This window comes from Diabrotica undecimpunctata, chromosome 5, assembly GCF_040954645.1.
Source record: "Diabrotica undecimpunctata isolate CICGRU chromosome 5, icDiaUnde3, whole genome shotgun sequence".
Taxonomy (NCBI): Eukaryota; Metazoa; Arthropoda; class Insecta; order Coleoptera; family Chrysomelidae; genus Diabrotica; species Diabrotica undecimpunctata.
In genome coordinates, this window is record NC_092807.1 from 83787576 (window position 1) to 83814928 (window position 27353).

The 27353-nt window shown below is 32.5% G+C and overlaps 1 protein-coding gene across 2 annotated transcripts in view; it reads right to left on the reverse strand.

The window, feature by feature from the left end:
* Window positions 1-942: 942 nt before the first annotated feature.
* The window catches only part of LOC140441425 (phosphatidylinositol 4,5-bisphosphate 5-phosphatase A-like), a 73871-nt gene continuing 47460 nt past the window's right edge, over window positions 943-27353 (reverse strand). The window contains exons 4-7 of one of the 2 annotated variants that reach the window (XM_072532151.1): window positions 21565-21795; window positions 21055-21208; window positions 13743-13880; window positions 943-12274 (exon numbers count right to left, since the gene is read on the reverse strand). In XM_072532151.1, coding sequence (XP_072388252.1) covers window positions 12026-12274; window positions 13743-13880; window positions 21055-21208; window positions 21565-21795 — 772 coding nt within the window. In that variant the 3' untranslated portion in view covers window positions 943-12025. Of the gene's footprint in view, window positions 12275-13742; window positions 13944-21054; window positions 21209-21564; window positions 21796-27353 lie in introns of both variants that reach the window. The other variant, XM_072532150.1, reaches the window with a different exon arrangement.

Here is a 27353-nt window from a genome sequence, read left to right on the forward strand (position 1 = left end):
TTTATATCAACAATATACAAGGGTGGTTAATTTTTAACAATCTTGTTTGTTTAGCTAACAATGAATTTATGCAGTACTGTATGGTCACAGAAATAACTTTTGTAATTTGGCCTACTCTGCAGAAATTTGAATCATTTTTAGAACTAAATCAACAAGGAAAATCAGAATATTAAAAAAAATTGCGAATTTCATTACAAAAACTGAAAATGACGTCACAATACAAAGATAGTTTACCTTGTATATCATGTGACGGGTAGCTCCAATCCTATGGCGACCGGCTGTTTAATACCTGCGAAAAATAAAACACAAATAATGTCATAAAATTGAAACGACAATTACGATTAACTAATATTACGATGAGTTAATACACACACAGCGAAGAAAGTCGGTTCAGAGGAATAGAGATGGAACGGGCCGATCAATACTCGGTCCGGCGAGGAGCGGAAAGTTACTTATCCACTGGAAAGAATAGGTCTGTCTCAGATCAATACTCCAAAACCGGGTACAGAACTGTCACTAGATCAACACTCTAGCAGAAGCGGTTGGCCTTCAGTCAATACCCTAGACCCAGTGGTATTGTCATCAAATCAAATACTCTGATGGAGCTCCAGACGGTTTGCCTACAGTCAACATCCAGAGGCCCGGTGGAGTTCCCACCAGATCAGCACTCTGGAAGAACTGGATTTTCTCTTGTAGCATGTCTGTTCTCGTCGGCCTTTTATCTCCTCTAGCGCGCATCGATGGAAGAGGAACTTGCGGTGGAAGTGCGTGTGTACGCAGCGCTGAAGGGACAGAGGTGATGCTCAGATTATTATTTACAAAAGACAATAAATTTAAAACATAAACTTCGGTCCACTGTTAAATTTTTGGTTTTTGGCAGGACAGTTTATTCAAAGTTGTACTCAAGTTTGCGGTCGATTACCAGGTGAAAATAATGCAAAGTTGCAACATATATTCCTTTATTTGATTCCAATAGTACAAAAATATACGATTTAAAAAAAAAAGAAAACAGGGTATATAATACGTACTAAAGACATCTGCATGAAATATCTGTTAATATCAGGAGTAAAAATTGCACATGGTTAAAAATAATTTAATTAAGAGGCTGCCTGATATTTGACTAGATTTCCATGTTTTTAATTATGACTAATATTAAAGCACTTGACTACAAGATTAAATACAGTAAAATCACAACAATACACAAGATAAGACAAAATAAATTATTAGTTCTATTAACAATGACATAGGGTATAATTAAAATTTATTTAGGTTTTATTTGTATACTAATTAGCCTACTATTTTATATATTTTAAACAGTAGAATTATTTTATTTCCAATTCATGCGATGACTACTTTTTTTGTTCTATAGACGTTATAGTCATTTCTTGCGAAAAACAGAAGTGAATGTACTAAAGTAAAAAAATAAGTTATTATAACATAAAAAGTACATTCATAGTATAACAAAGTGTAATAAACCTATGTTCATCTTCGAAAAATATAAACGACGAGTGAAAATAATTTTAAAATTTAATGAGAAGATTAACTAAAAGTATAACTAACATCCCAGAACTCTGTCAGTGGTGTGCTAATGTGATAGACTTGTGTAACATGGCTCCGATATTTAACCCAAAATTTTGAGCAATATGAGTTGATTTTTCCAGAGTACGTTTTTTATTGAATTCTTAAAAATATTTACAGTAAAAGAACAATTAGTAATAATTTATCAAAACAATATATAGACGTGCAGGTGAAAAGATGATATTGTCAAATACTAATTTCGGAGGGCAAACTCGCTATTGGAAAAAGGTAGGAGATTTATTTGTTATCTAACATATATCTAGTAAGAAGAACTAACCGAAATTGAAAGTGAATAATCATTGATTGAGGATAGAAAAAGGAAGAGGTGGATTAATGACGATGTAGGAAAATAACAAAATAATAATCCTTTCATAAGAAGTAGATAAAAAGTTATTTGGGTTCCCAATAATGAATGGATGTAATAATCAAAAAATAAAAAAAAAAAAATAGAACTTATGAGCAAAGTTCAAGTAATTCAAAAAAATTAAAATAATTTTCAAGATGAAATATGTAACTTAAGAATATACAACTGTAAGAAATATCGAAAGCAGATAGGAAGAACCAAAACAAAAAACTCAAGAAGCGACCGAAAAATCAGAAACTTTTACCAAAAAATAAAACGGCAACGAAGTTAAAATTTAAAGAACTTAAACTTAAAGAACGAACGAACATAATTCATTATAAAGATGAAGAGAGAAATCTGTTAAGTGAAATTAATGAAATATTAAAAAGATAAGCCAAATATTTTCAAAATATATTATATGCAGAGGATCAAGATCTCAGTTAACAAATGCCACTACCAGATGAAGCGTAGTACCAACGAATAAATTTTAACTATAGAAAAAAACAAGGAACCTGGCGAAAGCTGTATCATTGCTAAGTGTCTAAAATAAAGTGGTAAAAGGCAGCAAGAAAAAATCGCTGAGATAATATATGAAGTGTGGATCAAAGAACAAATAACCAAGCAGTGAGAAAATGCTATCCTATGCCAGATACATAAAAAAGAAGACGCTGCAGAATGTAAAGAAATATAGGAGAATAGCATTAAAAGATACAATGTATAACGTTTTTACCATGTCGATAAATCGATAAGAAACAAAATTAAAAATAAAAAGTTGAAAATAATCTGGGCAAATATCAAGCAGACTTACGAGCAAATAGATTAGTAATAGCCCAAATTTTTAAAATGAAACAAATATTACCTAGCTCATACGAATTCAATTTAGCATTGAATAGGTTTTTTTATCGATTTTACATAGAGAAATCTTAAGAATAAATGACACAATAAATAAAATAATTTTCACATTTTTAAATTTAAATAAATAAATGAATTAGGGACTTCTACAAATCTAATTTACTTATCATCGTGCCGTGACTATCTTCGGACGACACACAGTAGGCTATCATCATCTCAATAATCATGGAACCTTTTATGAAGTTTTTCAGCAACCGCAGGAAAAATCTAGGTCTCATATCGGTAAAAATAGCAAGACTGTGTATATGGAATAGATATATGCTGCATAATATCGTTTTCCAAGAAATAAATGCCATACGAGATATATCAAGTTTAGAGAGCTTTTCCGCATCAGAATTATTGTTAGTGTTCAACAAGCTTCTATGGTATTTAAATTGTTCTATCCGTCCACATCAACAAATATTCCAAGATTTAAGGTAAGATTGGAGTCGTCGGTGTACCGATTTATGACTTCTTAACCTAGAACCACAGCAGACGATGAAACATTAACTGCTTACTTACGGGAGTATCTCTCTAATACGCTGAGACAGGTAAACATTGAAAACACTGTAATGTTTCAATAATAATAGCATTAAACAAAATTACAAACTTAGTGAAGAACACAAACAAAAAAAAATTATATTTGTTTTAATTTATGTTTAAATGAAAGTAACTTCTTGGAGTTAGGTAATTTTTAGTATACTTATATTATATTATACAAATGTATATATATATATATATATATATATATATATGGGCCTTCATTTGTGTACTCAAAGGTCCAATATAGCAAATCATTTGAAAAACCTTCCTCAATAATTATTTTATGGAGTATTAGAGATAAGCCTTCTCGATCTCCAGTAAACAGTTGTTAATATCATTATTTATTTTGGGAATCTCTGTGTAAACAGGGCCAACTTCCCTAGTATCTACGCTTTTTGTGCTTTCTGTTGTACCAGATTAAAAAACTTAAATACAAAATGGAACTAATATTCAATTTTTATGTATATATATATATATATATATATATATATATATATATATATATATATATATATATACAATATACACAATTATTGTACATACACACTAAAGATCAAAGCTAAAATGTTTTTTAAATCACACTAAAATAAGATCAAGTACATAATAAAAAAAATAAGGACGTACTCTTTGGACGTTGAAACGTTACAAATAATTAATATTTTAAATTAACTTTAAAGAACAATAAAAATATATTTTTTTTTGTTCTATGAGTAAAGAACTTATGATATTATTCACAAAGTGTAGTATAATTTAACTACCAATATTATTGCAAATGATAACTAAAAAACTGTAAAAGATGACTGAGTAGTATCACATACTACTACATTTGATACTATAATTTCGACAACTACTTAAAAAAATTATTTTATTCTCATGCGAATGTACCGCTGTTTAATTTGCATTTAACGTTTAATATTAACTGTTACTTATTTAAACAATACTATAAACATTATGTAATTGAAAAGCAAGGTAATTTCAAATTATATTAAATCCATGGTAAAATCGTAAATAATTAATGGTTTGAATGTTTTCCTAGTTAGTAAAGTGTATTTTTTCTAATCTTACAGCATGCCAAAATACAGAACTTCATCACTAAATAAAATATTAACACACAACAAAATTTCACAGAGTAAAATAATAAATAAAACAATATGGTACTGACCATGTATTTAACATTATTGACTAAGAGTAGTTTCAATGAAGTAGAACATATATTTCCCAGTAAAGGTCATACCTTCCTAGTTTCTGATACGAGATTTGAGTATACAGAAAAGAGAAGAAAAAGTTGCAAAGCTGTGGTACCCATGCGCCTAATACGTACTATAGCTAATGCTAATAGTAATCTTTTTCATATAATAATGCCAGTCATTATTTCTTGGTAATGGTAGTTCGATACTTTCCATGACAGGAAGTCAGTGACTCATCAAAATCTAAACAACAATAAATTGACACTATCTGAAGGAGTAAAATTCAAACTGTCGAAATAACATAATTCAATAATTAAAATTTGCAAAAGTTGAGGAGATATCCAACCACGTGCAAGAATAAACATTTTAAAACTATTGTTATCAATAAACAGATAAGAAGTGGACTAACACCTGATAAAATTACACACATTAAAGCTATGCTTTTGTTCCTGGTAGGATATTTTGGGGAGTATTGTGTAAAACTGTGTGAGCAAGGCTAAAATAATCCGACAGTTCATTTCAATGTACTACTTATTCAGTGTTTAGAGTAGTGGTGCCAGGTCTACTAAAACCTTTTATTAAAAGGCCTTTTTGTAGCGACTTTTATATAGTTTAAATTTGTGTGACACAGAGAAGGGCGACCACGATGTTATAAATATTAGGTAACTTTCTGCTAACCTACCGGTGGATGTAATAAAACGAACAAATATTACGTAAATTAACAATCCAACTAACAATGAATGTATTCGCTTTTAAAATTGAAAATTGTTCATAAATTCTTTTTTTACAAATTAGTATACTAAAACATTAAACGAGGAGTGTTTTCGAAGTAAGTACAATTTTGATATGTAAAAGAAAGCAAGTAACCTTTTGGGAAATAATTTTATTTTTACATGAGAGACTGACCACAACTTTCTATACTTTTTCACATCATTGCCGCCACTATTAAGGCACTTATCACAATAAATAACAAGCTTTCATACAACCTCGTTACAGCCTTTATATAAGCAGGATCCGATGGAGGATGGTCCACTTATTCCATGACAAACGTGATAACCATATAAAAACTTATTATATTATTTCAAGACAAACGTGATCAAAAACCATTTATGGGTCGCCGACTCCTTTCCTTGTCATGTACATTCTTTCACCATCTTCTACACAATGTAAACAGTATCGATGGTTGCTGCAATCGTGTCAGCACGTAGGTACACATACCGCATGTGCAGGCCACCGAACGCAGCTCTGCAGTGAACTAAATAGGTACTACATTTTATTTCAAGACAAGCGTGATCAAAGATCGGTGGGAGTCGCCAGCTCCTTTTCTCGTCTTGAACATGCTTTCACCTCTTTTACACAATTAACAGTATAAAAAATCGATGGTTGCTGTAACCGTGTCCGACAGATAGTCGGTAGGCACACAGAGCGCACGCTCGGGATACCAACCACAGCTGTGCAGTGCTGGAATTTTCAAACGATACTTACTTGAAAAACGAGCCTCGTACATTCATAAAGGTAATAAAAGTAGCTCTATAAAAATAAAAAAAAAGAAACCAGAAGATTTACCTTCCCCTTTTGTTTGTATATCCTTAATTAGACTAAACTTTTATAACCCTTTATTAGTAATAGCGATAGTAAACATTGTTATTCTTTTTAATACTATACTACAAGTGAATTTGCTTAACAAAGTATATATTTAAAGTAGTTAAGAGTCAACACCAAAATAAAAACACCCTATATATTTAAAGGTTATGTTAACGTAGTAAAATTGTTCCTAAAAATTACAAGATGTGGCTACAAAATAATGAGACTAATGTGCTGATGAATAATGATAATGAAACACTGCAAAGTGTTAAAGTCCAACTGATACCTATGTATCGTGGACATTTTTTATTCATTTGGTAACCATTTGCATATGTAGTTGTAGTTTTTTTTACCGCCTACACATTTTTATATTCACCGTGTACTTAATTCAGATGTATATTGCGTTCTTTATCGCATACATGCTTGGCTTTACACTCTGTGGTACTGATTCGGAGTTTCATATGAAAGCGAAAACAAGACTCATTCAGAGAGTGGCTGCTGCAGGGTGATCAGTGTTAAGTTATTCAGAAAGCGGTCTCGTGAGATCACCCCCGATGGTCGGCCTTATCATTATTAGAATTTTTTTGTATTATCAAGTAACAAATCAAAATAATTAGTTTAATTTGTCTTTTGACAACGGTTTGCGAAGTGAAATCCCAAACGTCAAAATATTTTCGTATTTTCAACTGAAATTGTGGTTGTCATTAACGATAGTAAATAACATTGATAGTAAATGCAACAAGAAAATAGCTTCCGAACCACGTTCTTTGTGTATACATACGATTTTTTTTTACTTTTAATTAAAATAGATTTGTGTTAATTGCATTATTCTTTTTATTTCCTTCGTCTATAAGTAAATTTTTTTTCTGTGATGATTACTTATCACAGTAACTTACGTTTTAATTTGAATTTTTTATATATAATCAGCTATACACAAACACATTTCCCTTGGATAAGGGGGGTGTTACCATCTCTCCTAACTACCGCTTTATTGCAGGGTGCCATGAGAAACAATAGTTTAAAAAGTATTGGAGTCAACATAAATGCGGAGTTTCTGAACAACTTAAGGTTTACAGACGACATAGTCCTTATTGCAGACTGGGTAGATCATGCCTGTCAACTTCTTTAAGCCCTTTAGAGCTCATACACGAGTTAACCTTAAAATTAACTTTTCTAAAACACAATACATGACCAACCTTGTACTGACAAAAAACATTTCAAGTAATGGCACGCAAATTGAACGAGTTTATACCTATAAGTATCTGGGCCACGAGATTAAATTAGGAAGAGACAATAAAAAACAGAGTCAAACACGAGAATAGGACTAACATGGACAGCTTACAGAAAACTGAGGCAATTCTTTAGATCAGATATTCCCATGTACTTGAAAAGAAAGATCATTGTGTACTTCCAGTTCTAACGTATGGAGGAGAAACATTGACCCTTACCAGAAAAGCCATCAATAAGATATAAGTGGCACAGAGAGCAATGTTGAATATATCCCTCAGAGACAGAATTTCAAATCAAATAGGAGAATAACTAGTCTTACGGACCCCGTTTAAATGAATCACAACGCTGAAATGAAACTGGGCAGGACATGTTGCCAGAGTCTAAGATGGGAGATGGAGCAAGAAAATTTTAGAATATACCTAGACACGATACTTATCGTAATCGAGGACGTCCTTCAACAAGGTGGTCAGACGACATCAAGCGCATCCAGCACAACTAGATTCAGGGTGCTCAAGATCGGAGCAATAGAATTATTTACGGGAGGCCTCTGTTCAGCGGTGGACTCAAAATAGCTGATGATGATGATACTAATGGTAACCAGGCAATATCCAGGCAACCATTTCCTTCGAGATTACGACTAGTTGTATCAGATCTTATTCTTGTCTATATTTCCTCATTTATTTGTATGTCGTCCAACATTTCCTTCGAGCTTACGACTAGATGTATCAGATCTTATTGTTATCTTTATTTTCTCATTTATTTGTATGTCGTCGTTTCGAAGTTGATTTATTTCCTACGTTTAGTATGTCGTCATCATGTTCCATAACAAACTGTAGTATTGATTCACCTCTTTCATTCAAGTTTCTACTGGCCCACGTCAGATCAATTGCATTCTCCATTCACCTGTGTAGTCCATTTTTTCATATATTCGTTTGCAGAAGTTCATTCTAACTCCCGACAGGACCTTGTATCGGTTTGTTGATGATCAGGTCTGCTTGAGCTCGATCTAGTTGAGTATCAGGGTGGTGTCAATGTGCCACCGCCATCATAAATACTTTTGTGGCATTACTATATTATGACCTAGTCTACTAGCTCCTTGGTTTTTGAGTGACTGTTCGTGATTTGGGAGGCGGTAATGGTATTCTCCCAAGGACTTTTTTTACCCTCGGGTCTTGCCGGTACCCCCGCTTTGGCTTTATGTGGATTTGCTGTAATCCATGTCCCAGCAGTCATTTTTGCTCTCTCTCTCTCTCTCTCGCTCTTCGCCCTCCTTTGTTGAGCTCCTCTCGGAACACCTTCTGGCTGAGTCTTTAAGGAGAAGGTACAATACGATCGCAGGAATTGCAGAAGTTTACAAAATTTGCCAAATTATACGTATAAGGGCTGATCTCTCTGTTCCAACACTGACTCAATTATATAACCCACAGTAAAAAATTGGTAAATATTTCACTTTTATGTTTTAACGTAGTCTAAATTAAAGTTTTTTTTTCATTCTAGGTTCTAATTCCCATTTTTTCTTCTTCTGCCTTATTCATTTATTGAATACTGAACTCTGAAAAGTGGATGGCTATCGAGGTTTCGGCGTAATACCTCAGCGTTGGTTATATGATATGTCCAGGGAATTTAAGAAATTCTCCCGAACACCCACATGACGTTACCGTTTATTGTCCAAGTCTCTGTCCATTGTAGCATTCCACAAACGGTACCGTACAATTAAATTAAGACTCTTGTTGTTAAACTGAGTTCTCATATTTATAAATGTTACTCTTGTCTGTTCAATTCTGCTACGTAACCACCCCTAATTCTGTCTTACTTTTGTCAACTTCCCCCTACCACCCATAATTATGGTTTGCACCCACTTCCCTGTTGAAGTTTGAATCTTGAATTCTTTGACGGTGGTGAATCTCAATGCATACACTCTGTATTTTGATCTCTACATGGTATTTATGGTTCTAGAAGTCATGTATTATTGCTAAACTTGCGGGTAAATACTCTGTTTCTAGTCTAAATTGAACCTGTGAACATTCGTGGTACCCATCTTAAAAACAATTTTTTCAGGCTCAATTCAGCAGTAAGTATATTATATACAACATGGTCTAAGATACCAGCCTCTTTAATTATTTTTCTAATAGTCACACGTCGATCTTTTAGCACAAGATTATGGACGTTTTTAAAATGTAGGTTCATGTGTATACGACTGTTTATTTTTAATAATTTTAATTACTAATTTTAATTAGTCTTGATTTTTTAACTCATTCTTCAGAAAATAAGTACATGCGATGGAAGGATATCCCTACCTAGGAAGATCGAACGGGCAAATCAAAGTCCAAACTTGAAAAACTTTCTAATTTAAATATTGCATTGCCCGTCAAAGCATTTTAAATGTGTCATCAAAGGAAATTATTTCACATTAGGTTATTTAGTTCATACTGGATTCAGTTGACTTTATGGTACAGGTATATGTTTCTGAGGTTACATCTCTATTAAAAGTAACGGAAAAAAAAAGTCAGAAGCGACAAGAAGGAGGTGACTTAAGGTTTCAATAAAAAAAAATTACTACGTATATATATAATAATAGTCTCCCGTTTTATACCGCTGTCGCGGCTTTGGGAGTATAGCAGGGTAGTCTGCTATATCTAGGGCCTACGGTATACAAGGAAGGTAACATAGCCAGTGCTACGCTTCAACCGTCTATTATTACCCCTGGTTTTACCCAAGGTACTCATTTTTATTCAGGCTGAGTCGACCTGGGGCCTATAGACATTTTTAAAATGTCTAGATGTCCGGATGTAGAACTCCGGACCACCGGATTGCGAGGCAAGTATCCTACCGCTTGCGCTACGCAGGCCCACTACGTATATATAATATATAACTGCACAAAAAAAAAATAAAACATTTTACGGCGTTAGTCTCATTATTGTATAGCTACTCCCTGTAGTGCTGTACAAAATAAAAGTTATAGTAACAATTGGGTCAATATTTATTGTATCAATTTGAATATTATACTACAGTCAATACATAATTAAATTGTCTTTAAGTTATTGTTATAGCAGTTTAGACTATGAGCAATAAAATATGGGACGATTGAGATTAACAAGGTACTTAATTTATCACAAAAACTACTTTTGCTTTATATCAATTTTTTCACACCGGAATCTTACAAGGTCTTAAACAGTAACGTTCTTCATAAGATAATTATACAAAATTATGTCGTGGAGTATGCGGCCCTTAAAAAAAACTATTTGTACCAAGCATTATGTAATTAAAGATTGGTACACTGGATGGAATTTGAAATATGCTATATTCAGTAAAAGGCATACATACTATGAAAAAAGTTCAATTTGTACTGACATGTATGTGATTCATAACTAATTTTTTTATTTGTAAAATAATTATTTTGTAATTGTTACAAAGTAATGTCTAAATTTAATCTAATTGATGAATATTCTATGTCCACCCAATTTGAAAGAGCTATATACTCTTTATTCACAACGTGCTTCCAAAGTCCTTGCGAGGAAATATGTACATACGAAACACGATTCATTTAAGTATAGGATTCACGAAAGTATAGGAATTTTAAAGATAGTTAATTCTAACTATTTATTAATGAGATATCTTGAGATAATTACCTAAAGAAAATCATGTCTATGAACCATTTTGCTCCATATTATAGTAATACCTCCAAGAATTACAGACAGATGTCACTTCTTTGTCCATTTAGTTGTAACTCTAAAGTAGCTCGAATACGCTTGAAAGTGAGTCTAAACTATTATTTTGTATTTCCGTTACGACTTTAGCTGGACAAGTAATCAAGCTAGAAAATGAAAAAAATTTCCGGTGGTAAACTGATTTGGAGTTCTCTATAAAACAAATAACTAAGATATATATCAAAACATAGTTTTTTCTTTTTATCTGTTATGTACGTAGGATACCAAATCACCGGAATATGCAAAAGACATAATATGCAAGAGGTAAAAGAAATGACCAGAGGCAGAGATGTTTGGAGACGGACAATACACGACAATTATACTCCCTCCGGGGGTCAGGGCTGAAGAGAGAGACTGTAGACCAAAGAACCCGCAATGATAAAAATAAAAGTGGATTATTTTTAACATTTGATACATAAATGGATTGATATAAATGGATAAAAACGTGTCATAAAATATTAAGACAAAAATACGGGTTAGTTTTAAAAAGTACTTTCTTTGCAACTCAATGTAGTAACATTGTAATCTGAGTAAGGGTTAAATGTACACTATGTCAGAACATCGAGAATAATCCACACATGTAAATTTGAATTTTACTTGAACGGTCAACCAGTTAGTAACATTTTCTTTGATGCTCTGATCTCGAGTCGACAGACTGTTGACAACAAGGTTTTCTAAAAATAAAAACAATTGGTAACACTCGTTTTTTCAAACATTTTCGTCCTGTTAGTAAAAAAAACATGAATTACTGAAAACTGTAATATTGCAAGAGTGTTAAAAATTAAAAATAATATTGATGTTAAATCTGTTTACTTGCATCTAAGAACTATATAGCATACATCTAAGGGGCAAACGACAATATTATTTCAAAGTGTCATGTTGATACAATAAAGTCAACCCAGTCATCTATGTAAATATCACTTCCTCTAGCAGCTCAAATATATATTAAGTATAAAGCTTAATTAATCGCTATCTGCTTTAACGATTGGGAATATATTGCTAACGCCCAGAACACTGGTAACTTTATCTTCAGTTTGGCTAAAGTATACTAAGCAATAGTTTCCTTTAAACTTGTTGGGTAGATCCGGAAATGTCACTTCGTATTTTTTGGTTTCGTGAGATTTACTGCTACTGCTGCTCTCGTCGGTTGGAGTTGCACATTTGCTAACGTATTCGTAGGTCACGTAGTCATCTAAGGCACAGAAATCCTCCTAAATAATTACAAATTATTAATTACTGGATAATTTCAACTAAGGGAACAAAAAAACAGTTTTATATATAATAACCTCTTAACAGCAGTAGGAAAGAGAAATATTCCAATATATCGTTTTATACAGTCATTATACATTATTTCTATTTCACATTTAAGGTCGTCAAAATATAAACAACTGCTTAGAAGTTTGCTAACAATAATTTTATAAATATTTTAGTTGGACATGTATAAATCATAATTTCAATAAAATAAAATTTAGGAAAAAATTTGAATACTAAAAAATAATAATTTACATTAAATATAATGTTAAAAATGTACAATTCCCCTTTAATTGCGAGAGTGGAAATAAAAGTTATCACAATATTTTGTGTAATGTAAGTAAACCTACAAGACTGTAAGTAATCAATTATTTATTGTATTTCATAAACACAATTCCAAAACAGCTCAATAAGTTGTTGTCCCTTAAACGTTTCTTAATTAATATTTTAAAGACTATAGAACTTTATAACAATGTATTGTATTATGCTCTATAATAATGAACTTTACTGGGTGGCTAACTAAGAACAGCTCTCGACCATATCTCGGAAATACATTATAATATGTACAGGTTCGGGATTGAAAAAAAAATATACCAAAAGTGGTTTCGAGAAAAACCTAAAAATGATTTATAGAAGAAAATGTAAAGGAGGAGGCTCCTCCACTAGAAGAGCATATGAATTCCTGAAACAAGATACTAATATAAAAGAGGGGGATATAAACTACGAACTAATGTTTTTAGAAATAGTGAAGGATAAATTATCCGTGATGATGCAGCAATTAAAGCGCAGGTTGGAAAAACTATTTCAAGGGTCCCCTAACAGAGCAAATACAAACAAATACAGCTTATGAAGTAGCGGATATAACAGAAGATCAGAACGAAAGTAATGAATTAACATACACACACACCGAAGACAGGAAATAATGAATACCATTAAAGTTGTGAAGAATAATAAAGCTACAACATATCAGCTGCAATTTTTAAAAATGGAGGACACACACTGATATATAGATTTCATAAACTAATACCAGACGTGTGGCATACAGACAAAAGAAATGCGAGGAGAATGGGACAAGGCAATTATATGCCCAATTCACAAGAAGGGAGACTACAAAAACTACAGGGGAATATCCTTATTCTGTGTGAGCTATAAGGTGTTTCATCATCATCATCATCATCATCAACCTGTATGCGTCTACTGCTGGACATAGGTCTCCCTCATCTCTTTCCATCTGTCTCTGTCTTGTGCAACTTGCATCCAGTTATTGTTAACACGCTTTAGGTCGTCAGTCCATCTAGTTGGTGGGCCGTTCTTCCTCCTTTCTGTTTATTGTATTTTTATAACTTCTTGTAGAATCTTTCCATAGAGACATATTTTAATACTTCGTTTAGTCTACTTAAGAAAAACGTTATAAAAACTAATACAAACCTTAAAAAGTCCAATCCAATCTTCGTCACTTTCTTTAACGTCCTTCGTGAGTTTGTAGTATGCTTTATTTTCTCCTTCTACGTCCCAACTAATAACGTTGTCAAATTCAATCACAGACTCAGCATAATCTGAAAATACCTGGTCAACAGATGGTTTTGAATCTCTTTGAACCCTTGGAGGTGGTAAATATGGCATGGGTATCTAAATAACATAATAGTCGTACAATAAATTCACAATTTTTTGCAAAACCGTTACTCGCCTTTTTTTAGTACATAATAAAGCAAAAATACAGTTGTGTTAGTTACAAACCAATAACATACAAAAAAATTTCGAAACATTTTCTTTATGAATGAATTCATGCTATGCAGTTTTAGACATTTTTATACAGACAGTATATTAAAGATCAAGCAGTTTTTGGACAAGACGAGACTCTGATACTAACGTATTCCAAAATAATTTTATGTTATTTTATTTCATTCAATCAATTTTATAATAGATATTATCTATCGTTGTATGTTATAACATAAAGATGGACGAAAAACATTGTACACTGGAGACTACGCGAACACAGCCCTAGTCGAGAAAGACCACAAAAACGGTGGCTAGACGACATCAAAGCAAAAGTGGGGAGAAACATGGAACAGACAATGCTGCTAAACTAGTTAACCTGATCTGGAGATCTGGAATACAATACGAAAATAGCTAAATACACCTCCAGCACTTATCTTAGTTAGCTTAGTACAATTTTAGCTTTTATCCACCCTTCTATACACTTGCCATGTTAGAGCCAAATCGGACAACACGACTTAGGTATTTGGAAAATGTGACTTCGCACATATTACGCCTTGAAAAGAGTATATTTTAAAATTACTCTAAAAACAATTTTATTTTCCACAAGTAAAATGAAATTCCTGTAGTTGGCCGTATACCATGAATCACAAATAGTTTATTTAAAAATCATTTATAAAAGGTATATAATTAATAATTCTGTCAATATTTAATTCAAGTAGTAATTTAATAACCAGTTTATACGTTGTCCTTATATATGGATGAATATATTTGACACAACATAAAAAGATTATTTACAACGGGAAAGAAGCATATATATATATATATATATATATATATATATATATATATATATATATATATATATATATATATATTATATTGATCAGTATAGTAGTGTCTGGGTCTCGGGAAACTGAGACCTCGGAAGCCCTGAAGAAGACATCAGAGAGGATGTCGAGCAATAAAAATCAACGCCGTTCAACCCGGAAGATATATATATATATATATATATATATATATATATATATATATATATATATACATTTACGTGACATTACTATTCTTCAAGCGGCATTATAATACATAAAAAGAACATTTGGTCAATGGTATACATTAGTGTAATCTTTTGAAGTTATGTTGATTCTAAATAAGCCAAAATATGGTATTTATACAACAGTTCAATATAAATTTATTTAAATGTTTCCTACTTGGCGATCGTTTACTTTTATACATTTTTTATATATGTATTAAGAAAAATAACGAATGATACAAGAAAATATTCCGTGAGTATCAAACATAAGTCACGAATATTTTTTGGGAAGGAAGTCATAAAAGCTTTTTGTAATCAATTTTGAATTGATTGAAGGAAGTCATAAAAGCTTTTGTATAATCAAGATTTGCTAAATGGTTTATGAACGACATATCTGCTTACAAATAGGGTCATTCCATAATTTTTTTTGTTACATTTTAGAAATTATGCTTCAAATCAAAATAAAACTTGGAAAGTTTAATATATGATTTAATTTGCTTAAGTTGCTTAGTAATAAGCTTTAAAGTCGAAAGCATTTAAAAATGTACACATTTCAAAAATACTTTTCTTTTCCAAACATTTTATATTTGATTTTTTGATTATATTTCCGAAGAGGAAATCGAAACGACAAATATTTTCAATTCAAATTGTAGTTTATTTCCATTAAATATAGTAGTTAACATTTTAGAGTCGTTAAATTATAAGACCTTAATAAACTGAAAATATTGCACGAATATGTCAAACATTTATTTAAACTACCACTGTGGCAATGTGACACTACCACTTAATATGAGTTTCTGTCGTCACGGTTGCCACATTTAAAATACAACACGAATTCTTAATAATTTTAAATGGAATAACATAAATCATCTATTACACTTTCCAAAATTACTTTGGATTTGAAGTATAATTACTAAAAAATAAGAAAACTCAATATTCAGAAGTGAGCCGATTTCTATGCATGTGTGTGTCTTGACTTACGTAAATAAAACAATACTAAAAACTCACTGTGTTGGATTCAATTATCAAAAAACTGAACGATAGTAACGACGAAAACAGATAAATTTAGAATGATGATAGATGCGAAGATACATTTTTAATTCAAAAAAGACTATAGTCTACTTGGTTGCAAATGGCAGCTCATTACAAATGCAACTCCTCAAACAGCAGGTAAGGGTATTCGTCAACACCATAAACCATTGCCGTATGGCTGTAGTTGAAACCATTAGGATTTTTTTTTAATTCGGAGTTATTTATTAATTTGATGAATTAAATACACTTTAAAAAATATCCCATGCAATAAAAAAATTCTAAACGCTAAAATATTATCGTTTGTAAACCTAATATTTTTTATATAAAACTTTTTTTCTGAGCTTATTTTACTAATAGTTATACATTATAAATAACAATCCATTTCCTGATTAAAACTGATTATAATAAAGAAAAGTGCTTGTTTAATTTCTGACCCTGTCTATAGATAATTGTCTATATTTAAAGGAAAACGTAATTTAAACTTTACAGGTAAATTACTACAGAGAAAAGAAGGCACTTGAAAGAACTGTGTGAAAAGAAAGAAGTATTGTCAGTTGATTTGTAACAATTTTACAGTTCATGTGTTAAAATAGCATCAAATTTTCAAATTGCTTCAGCTAAACTTAAAAAGGCGCATATTCTCTAAGAGAAAAAACTATTGTTTTACCTGTTCATGACTTAATTATTCACCAACAACCTTTGACAACTATTAAAGATATAGTATCTATGTGCTCCGGTATGATAGATGTTCTTGAAAGGACCATTCACAGATTTTTAAGTGAAAGAAAATCAGGAAATATGGCTTAGTCAAAAGAAAACATGAAGCAAAACAATTAATGGAAATTGATGACTTTCACGGAAACGTATTTCGAAAAAAGCTCATTCGTTCTATTTAAACAAGGACAAACATTGGACAAAATATTAAACGTAATTAAAAATGATAATTTTATATAAAGGATAAAACGATACAGACCTTTATATAAAATTATCATTTTTAATTACGTTTAATATTTTGTCCAATGTTGGAATCTCCTTGTTTAAATAGAACGAATGAGCTTTTTTCGAAATACGTTTCCGTGAAAGTCATCAATTTCCATTCATTGTTTTCCTTCATAAAGGATAAAACGATACAGACCACCTAAATATGAAGACAGAAACGCAGATTTATGAAACATTAGTGCGAAGTATTATGACATATGGGGCTGAAAATTGGATCATAAACAAGAAAAACAGCAGTAAGATAGTAGCAACAAAGATGAAATGCCTGCGAAGATGCTGCAGAGTAACAAGAATGGATAGGAGAAGTAATAACGAAATAAAGCAAAGAACATCAATAGAAACAGACATACTAACATATATAGAACAAAAAAGACTAAAGTGGTATGGAGATGTAAGAAGAACTAGCGACAGCAGATGGATAAAGAGAATAACCGAATGGAGCCCCATAGGAAGGAGGAAAAGAGGACGACCCCGAAAATCCTGGAGGAACGAAGTAGACGACGCCATGAGTAAGAGAGGACTAAACGATGGAGAATGGAACAACAGAGAGAGATGGAAACGGTTGAGCGAGGGAAGGCAGTGAATACTGTAGAATCCCTAAATATATATACGATACAGACAAAAATTTGCTAGCGAAGGCAATATTTGAGAACTATCAAGAAATTTAGAACAGACGGAGTTGTATTTTCTATTTAGATGAAACCATATTGTAAATATACGAAAATCATATAGATCATAGATAAAATTATTAGAAATTTTCGACAAGCCTTTCTAGAAGGTTGGCTGTGAACATGGCTTTGTGATGAATGGTTTATTGGAGTTTGTTTCGAAATTCACTAAAGATTACCATGAAGAAATGAACTCCGATGTATTTGAGGATTATTTTTCTCAAGGTAAAAATTGAATTTAAATGAATTGAATTTTTTACCAAATTATGTTGTTGTTTTTTCTAACGCCAGCTATCACCTAAAATTAATTACCGACGGTTTAAAGAAAAAAAAAAAATATTATTGACTGGCTCCAAAGTAAGACAATACCGTAATATACCACTAGGGTATTCTTTTTCCTCAAGGGACTTTTTCTATGTGGGATAAATCCTACGGAACTTTCGTAACAATGTAAATGATTTTATATCGAACAAATCAAAACTGTGTTACTTTAACTATTGTAACTTATTTGATACATATTTTTTTATTAAAATTAAAAATTAAAATATATTAAAATTGAACTTTTATAGCCTTTAATACATTTATAAAAGAGTAACTTTTAAAGATAGCCTTTAATACATTCTATAAAAGAGTAATGAAATATAACTGGAGCATCGTACTGAATAAGTGAAGCAAAGCAGTAAATCACATAAAAAAAAAGAGGGAAAAAGATTGCGCACTCTTGAGAATAAAATTGTAGAAATTTGTCAAGCAATAATCAGTCCTGTCGAACCGGACAACCAATCTGATTGAGATGAATATGAAGAAATAAAAGTCCATAATTTATAAGTTAATCAGTAAGTTTTTAATTTATCTACATTGCCTACGTATATTATATATCTAAATAAATAATAAATACCAATACGATTTATCCGCTTTAACATTAATTTTAGTTAATATTCTTTCAGGAGAAACAATCTTTCTCTTCTAAAATCTGTCCATTTTTGATGCTCTGACACTGGTCTCTTATTTTCATACCTGTATGAGGTATAAAATCGTGAGTTTAAATTGTAATTTCTATGTAAGCAAGGTGGACCCTTTGAAAAATAATATCTATAAGTACGTTTCAACAGGGATATTATTTTGAAAGATTTAACTTGGACTACATCTTTGAAGATTTGTAACGATTAGCATTTGTAATGAGCTGCCACTTACAACCAAATAGACAATGGTAATGTGAAAGCATCTGATTTTTAGAATAAACATTTAATTTTTTAAGTTGTTAAGTTACATCAAATCAACTTCAAGAGCATGTTAAATCAGTCTAATGAGCATTAGTTTAACAAATGTTAGTATCAGTTAACGTTAAAGTATGACTAATATGTTATTTTTAAGAGAAACAATTTTTCAAACTATGTAATAAATCTTATTATAACTCTTTAGTATGCACTGTAACTTTCGTATATCAATACCACTCTCATTGTATTCAGTCAGATCAAAATGTCCATGACTAACGGAAGAATAGTAACTACTCTCAACTATCATACCACACTTACCCCTATCCATCATACACGTCCTGATACTCACACCTATACCCGAGGAGATAACCTCTTCACTATAACAACCAGAGGAGGAAACCACTGAGTACAAACGGATATTTATAGGACAGGCGGCTATACATAATCTTAATATACCGCCACCCAAACCTAAAAGTGTAACAACATCATGCCAAAGGGATGCATAGCCCAGGGGTGCATAGTGGGCTACAAACGATGCCATAGGGGATGCATAGTGGGCTACAAGCGATGCCCAAGCGATATGGCGAATCCGAGGGCAAAACGGGGATCGTTTAGTACGACCCAACTCGTGGGAAGAAAGAGAAGGAAAAAGAAAAGTAAAAATAATGGAAGAGAGAGTAGCGGGAGTGGAGGAGAAAGCAGGAGAGGGGAAAAAAAGGAAGGGATCAATCTCGAGCGAAGAGAAACAGGAGGAGAGAAGCGGAAGAAAAGGTAAAACCGGAGCTAGAAAAAGTGTAAGCAAAAGCAACGGGAAGAATAGGAGAGAAGAGGGAAAAGGGGAAAGGAAGAGAGAAACAGGAAACCAAGAGAGAGCAGGAAAGGAAGAACAAAAAAGAGAAAGGACGGAAAAAATAAAATCAGGGAGATTTGAAGAAAAGAAAACGTAAGAAAGGAAGAAGAAGCGAGCAACTCTGACAGCGGAACAAGTAGAGATACAGAAATATCTGTTACATCGTTCTGTTGATTCCGATTCAGACGTGAAAAGTTTGACTAATTTGTACTCCAATGCCATAGTATATGGCTTTTATTTCATCAGAGCAATAGCAAGCTCTTGCTAAAAGCGACTAATATTTGCAAATTTTTGATAGACCAGCGGACAGAAAACAATTTATTTAGTTGTTAGTTTTTCGTCACCAGAGCAGGTGGCAACTCCGTGCTCGAACCACTGAAAGTGCGAAGATTTTGGAGACATTAGTTAGACTTTTTGGTTTGAATCGGAATCAGCTCGAACTGCTGACAAAGTAGAGATACTGAAATAACTGATATACCTTTCTATTAATTCTGATTTAGACGTGAAAAGTTTGACTAATTTGCGACCCAATGCCATGATATATGACTTTTATTCCATCACAGCAATAGCAAGCTTTTGCTAAAAGCGACTAATTGCAAATTTTCGACAGTCCAGAGGACAGAAAATAATTATTTATTTAATTGTTTAGTTCTTCGCCACTAGACCAGGTGGCACCTCTTTGCTCGAACCACTGAAAGTGGGAAACTTTTGGAGGCATTAGTTAGACGTGCTCCAATGCCATAATACACTCACACATATTATATATATATATATATATATATATATATATATATACACTAAATCTGGGTACAGAAATAAATTGCCAACTAGACCACTAAAAGGAAATCCAGAGAATTGAAATCGCAAGGAGCAAGACTTGGACCACAAGAACAATCAACGTAAAAGTGTTCAATGATAAATACTCGCCCACATCTGTTGAAGATCGTCAAAGTTAAGAAAATCTATCGGAAAACCATCTCGGATATATACCAAACAAGATTTTGCCATACTGGTCACCAACGTCAATATATTATGTGTACATAGAAGGAGGAGAAAGGTACTAGAGAAGATAATCCGCATCATTGCCTAAGTGTCGAAAACCTCCAATTATATTTCGGCTGGATATCACAACCAATATATTTTTAAGTTTGAAAAACTGCTTCCATTGCTTGCTAGGTTAACATAGCTGGATAATATTTAAGCATGCAAACATTTTAAATGTTACCTTTACAAAAAATTCAGCAGTAACTGGTTTATGATCACTAAGAACATAGTTTGGATGCGACTGGTACGAAAGCTGATCTACTTTCAGTGTTACGTTTTCATAGTTGTTGGAGTTAACTTTATATAGTATCCTGTCGCACCAAGCTGGACGTCTCCTATAAATCATTAAGGTGAAAGTTGATGGTAAAATTTGAAAAAACTAGTTTGATTGGAAAAGTTTCAATTTTTCTGGCGTACAATATAACTTCATTGTTCCGTCTTTGTTTTTATGAAAAGTGATGTTAAACAGAAATTTTAATTTATAAATTACTGGTATACATAATATCACCAAAGTATCTTAAAAGTTAGTAGAATCGACTGACCTTATTAACATCGCAGTATAGAAACAACTACTGGTTATTTAAGCACCCTTAGTATCTAACTGTATATATTTTTTAGATTATTTTTAGATATATTTTTTCCACATCTTATATATATATCCTGAAATTACATTTTAAGAACTAAAACTTACTTGTAGTCATAGCAAGGAGTTCCTACAGTAAACTTAAACGTAGGAGGAAACGTTGGATCCTGCTCTGTCAATTCGCTGAATGCTTCACCCTTTCTCATCACGTATCGCAATTGGTCATGTTCGAACAAAGCTTTAATTTCTTTTTTCACCACTAATCTTTCAATTTCTTCTGGAGTCTTGTCGAATTCTTCCTTAAGCCGGAAATTAAGGTCTCCCATCCAAAATACGTAACTAAAAAATAAAATATGTGCGTCACGCCTAGTTTATTGCACAGAGAATAACTCTAAGATAAAATAGTCTAACTTCAGCTAAGTATTCGAGTAGTGGGTAGTAGTGGGTGATATTGTTCTTTGGTAGGTTTTGAAACAGTATATATACATATATATATATATATATATATATATATATATATATATATATATATATATATATATATATATATATATATATATATATATATATATATATATATAAGAAGAAACATTTAAAAAACTGTAGTAGCATAAACTATGGCGTGCTATTTTATTAAGCTAACCGGCAGTAGGCAACGTAGGTGTGAATTAGTCTTAATCAAATAAACACCAGTGATTGAACATGACACTTGCTCACATACACACACATACATACCTATGCCATTCTCAATCAACAAATCACCAGAAAACCGTACCATCACTGGTTCATCATGAAGTGAGAGATTACTGCGCTCCCCAATTCCTAGTTGTAGAATCATCGTACAGAGGGAAAAGCGTTGCCTAAGAAAGCTTGCGAACACTGAGGGATTATATCCTTGGCCCGGTATGGACGCACTGATGTGCCCTACAGCATTTGGTCTTAACTCCTGACCCAAAGAAGGACTCAGATTCAGAAATAGAGACCTCTCCCAAACAGGTCTCGAGACTATAAACAGAGTCATACAGGGGAACCTTCAGCCCAGTAATACAGCTTCGTCAGAATTTATTGTTGCTACGAAAAGGTTCAATTACCTTGACCAATGCCACCTCTACTTCTTAAGCAGTATTGTATATTAGGCAACGATGGAGGTAGGTCTGTTTAACAGCTTATTTGTATTACATATTTCCGTTGATATATTATATTCAATATTTATCCCATTCCAACTTAAGCAGCCTACAAGTAAAGACGTATGACCTCAGGCGATCCTGGCAACGATAGTTGTTATCAGTAAGAACGTATTAGTTTTTCCTGTTATTGTTTTCTTATCCATGGACATCGTTGTTTCGTTATCTGTGTAAATACAAAGCGATATAATGTAACAATTTCACCGAAACAATTTAACGTTAATAGTTCAAAAGTGCATTGGTAAATTTGACTTTTCAGTGACGTAATAAAATTCAGGTAACTGTTATTTTTAATCCTTTTACCCACAGAGTCCCACTAGGACGTCTGTTGCATTAGTAATAAAAATTTACGTATAGTGGTTTTGGTATTCAGGACCGCTCACTAAAATGACCTCCAACTACTACTCAAATGACCTCACAAAATAACACAATCAATAATACCAAGTCTTACGTTGCTGCCACTTTATCTAAACCTCCACCTCCTACGTTTCCTCATAAAAATCAAGCCATTATCTTACATGCCCTTCCTAATGTCGTTCTATTTGAGTACATAAAAGCTCTAGGAGACATCGTTACCCCAAAAAATATCATCTTTGCGTCTCGAATCTCAAATAACCGCATTTGTATTTATCTAAACTCTGTTAAACTAATCGACGATCTTCTCAGTGCCCACCAAAGTATCACTATTAACTCAACATTTGTTCCTATCCGAAGACTTATAACACCTGCTAAGCGTATTCTCATATCAAATGTATCCCCCACGATACCTCACAGCACTATCGAAGGAGATTTAAAAGATATCGGTTTACAGATAGTCTCTCCTGTGTCATTCGTGAAATGTGGCTCGCTAGTTGATGCATATGCATATATAAAGAGCTTCCAAAGAGTGTAATACGTTATCCCGGATAAAGAAAACTTCTTAGTCCAGACCTCTTTTGTTAACTCACGACAACACTTCATATCGAATATTTGTGTCTACTGACAAATTAGAATGTTTTTTTATGTAAACAAGGTGGTCATACTGCTGAAACTTGTACCAATGAACCAATTTCTGTAGCCTCTCCTTCCCTCCTCCTCCTTCGCCGAACTTCCCTCTCCCACTACCTCCGTATCCATACCCACAAATACAACGATACCCGAATGCATTCCCAATCAAACCAATGTTCCATCCACATCTTACCCCGAAACTACAACTAATGTTTCAGAAAGCATCCCCTTAGTTATACAGTTAGCATCCGCTCCAGTACAGAGACAGAAACGAGCTATATCAAGTGACAGTAATGCTGGCACCTCTTCTCAACTTTCTCCAGATCCTACTCCAGAACCAACTATCAATCAAATACCTCCGCTCTTAACTGTAAAATCTACCACTAATTCTTTTAGCAACCGCAAAAGAAAAAAAAGTAAAACAATAGTAACAGAAGAACATACATTGACACCCATTTCTTATAATGCAGTCCAAGCCATCTATAAAAATAATTTATCCGAACTAACTCTTACTGAAAACCAATTTATAGCTTTCCTAGAAATTACCTACGGCATACCGGGCTCACTTAAAGAAGCTCTCAATTTCACTTCCAATATCCAAGGATTGCTTAATGATTTATCTCTTCTTCATTCACAAACAAAAGAGAGATCCTTTAAAAACCGAATAATAAGATTGCAAAAAAAAATAAAAGCTTAATCCTGAAGACTTTGACAATTTGAGTGCATCATCCGATTACCTAACAGACGATGAAATTAACGCTCCTATTTCTCAATGCTCTCAACAATCCTTACAGTAGTCCAACACTAATCACATTTAAACACTACATTCAAAATAATTCGATGGAATTGCGATGGTTTCTTTCCTAGAATAGAAAGAATCCAGCAATAAGCTACCGAAGAACAACCTGAAATCATATGCTTACAAGCAAATAACTTAAAAATTACTAAACTTCTAAACTAAAGAATTTTGAAGGATATCATTATATTCGAATTGACTGCAACAGAGCCAGTGGTGAAACTTCAATTTTTATTTCCAGTGAACTATTTTCTTCGCACCTTCCTCTTACCACCGAACTTGGGGCTATCGCCATAACCACTTGGTGTCCTAATAAGATTACTATTTGTAGCGTATACATTTCACCCAATCACTCTCTAAAGGAAATAGAACTTCTAGACCTCATTTGCTCCCTTCTCCATACATTCTTGTTGGCGATTTCAACGCTCACAACCGTATGTGGGGGTCCAATAGCACGTCAAACAAAGGTAAAACTGTAGAAAACGTAATTGTACAGATTCCTGTCTACTAAATACAGGCTCTAGTACACCCTTGAATTTCTCCTCAGGTACATTTTCTTCTATAGATCTTAGCTTTAGTGATCCAAAATCCGCACCTTTACTAAATTGAAAAGTCGCTGATGATCTTTACGATAGCAATCATTACCCCATATTTATGTCCACTGATATCCCTAACTCTAACTAAGGCTAAGCTACACTACTAAAACAGATACCACCTTACCTTTTCTCACACTATCCAACAATATTGACTACAATTTATCATTAGTCACAAACACGATACTCTCAGCTGACAATTTGCATATTGGCAAAAATTCTATTTCACACAAATATAAAAGGGTTCCTTGGTGGAATAATTCTTGCAAAATCTCCGTAGAACAACATAAGGTGGCACTTAGAGATTATCAGAAAAATAAAACACCAGAAAATCTCACAGAATTAAAAAAAAGCTAGAGCCAGGTCGCGGTTTATTATAAAACAAAGTAAAAAATAGTCATGGAGAAACTACGTATCTTCTATCAATGAAAATACCAGTCCTACTAATCTTTGGAAAAAAATACGACAAATTCAAGGAATCAATACAAATACTAAAATATCTAGTCTAATTTTAAATCATAATGTAATTAGTGACAATCAAGAAATTGGTGAGATCCTAGCCAGTCACTTCGACAAAAAAGTTAAAAGCAAAATAAATTGCTCTCAAATCGAGCCAATAGTCGATGCTTCCTTCCCAAGTTTTTCGGCAACTGTCAAAGATATCGATTACTTAAATTCCCAATTCTCTCACATAGAACTTACTTCGGTTATTAAAACTCTTAACAACACTGCTTCCGGCCCCGACGATATTCTTTACATTTTTATAAAAAAACTATCTAGTTTAGGTCACCTTAAACTTCTTGAAATGTTTCAACTTAATCTGGTCATCTAACAAGTTTCCTAATCAGTGGCAAACCTCAATTGTAATACCCATTGAAAAGCCTAACATATCACGCTCATCACCCAGCGCTTATCGACCAATATGTCTAATATGTACCATCTGGAAAATCTTTGAAAAAATGATCAACAAACGTCTTACGTGGATTTTTAAAAAATATAATATAATTCCAAAAGAACAGTCAGGGTTTCGACGAAATCGCTCTACTCAAGACAATCTAGTACTTCTCCAAAGCCATATTTCCGATGTCTTCAACAGGAGACAAGAAGTCATTGTAGCAGTGTTTGATATTGAAGGTGCATTTCCTCAAGTCTAAAATTCCTTAGATTCAGTTATATTATAAAATATAATTTTGATTGTATTATAACAGTATGTACTCCATAACATATTTTTGTAATTTATTGTAACAATTTTACATTTGTAACCGTTTTCGTGTAAGTGTCCTTTGTTGCCGAGCACGTTAATTTTCAAAAAAAAAAATATCAGTAGTAATATCCCTAGGACATTGATAACAGACGAGATAATTTCATGACAATCGAAAGCTCGTTCCTTGGTAACAGCACGAAGCCGAAGGCTGAGTGCTGTTACCAAGCAACGAGCTTGAGAAATTTGTCATGAAATTATGAGGCATTCATCAATGTCCGAGGGATATTCGGCGGATAATTTTTCGAAAAAAAAAATCATAACTCAACATAACGAAACATTTATTTATTAAAAGTACAGTTAGTGAAAGTTTGATTAGCGCATTTATACTTTGAACATTCTCATTGCCGAAACGTGACATTTTGAAATTTATTTGGATGAAGTTGTCAAACTCGATCGTGTTGTCATAGGGATTGAAAATTGCACTGAATGCAATTATCAGTCTAATGTTGACATGATTGGGTGAAATTGTTCCAAATGACACAAAATGACGAAATTTTAATGGTTGTTAGAACAGTCGAAAAATTATCCTACAAATTAAACCATTTAGAAAGAATAAAAATGTATTTGTGATTGCTTGTAACGTTGAGTATTAAAAAGGTTTTCCTAACGTAAATATCCTTCAAATAATTAAAAATCAGGTAAATTTGTGACCAAAGGACACATTTAAGAAATTTTATTTTTATTCCTTCCTTCTATATTCAGTCTTCTTCTGCATACACGGCATATTTTATCTGGAATACAGATGCGCAAGAAAACAATTTCTTTAACCTTATACAAAAATTGTTGTTTCTTTTGCAATTTATGTTTTTATCTTTTGCAATAAAATGGAACTACACTATATTAGTAATAGAATCTAAATCGTAAATTATATATTATAGTATTAATTTTTTATTATAATTATAAATATTTATACTTTTTTGGTGATTACTTTTGTTTAGATTATTTATATTTATTGTGATTATTCTTCTCATATTATATATTTTTTAAATGGGGTATGCCTTAAATATATAAAATAAATAAATATATTTCTTCTAACCCACGTAGTTGTTTATGTTCCACCCCATTCAAAGAAA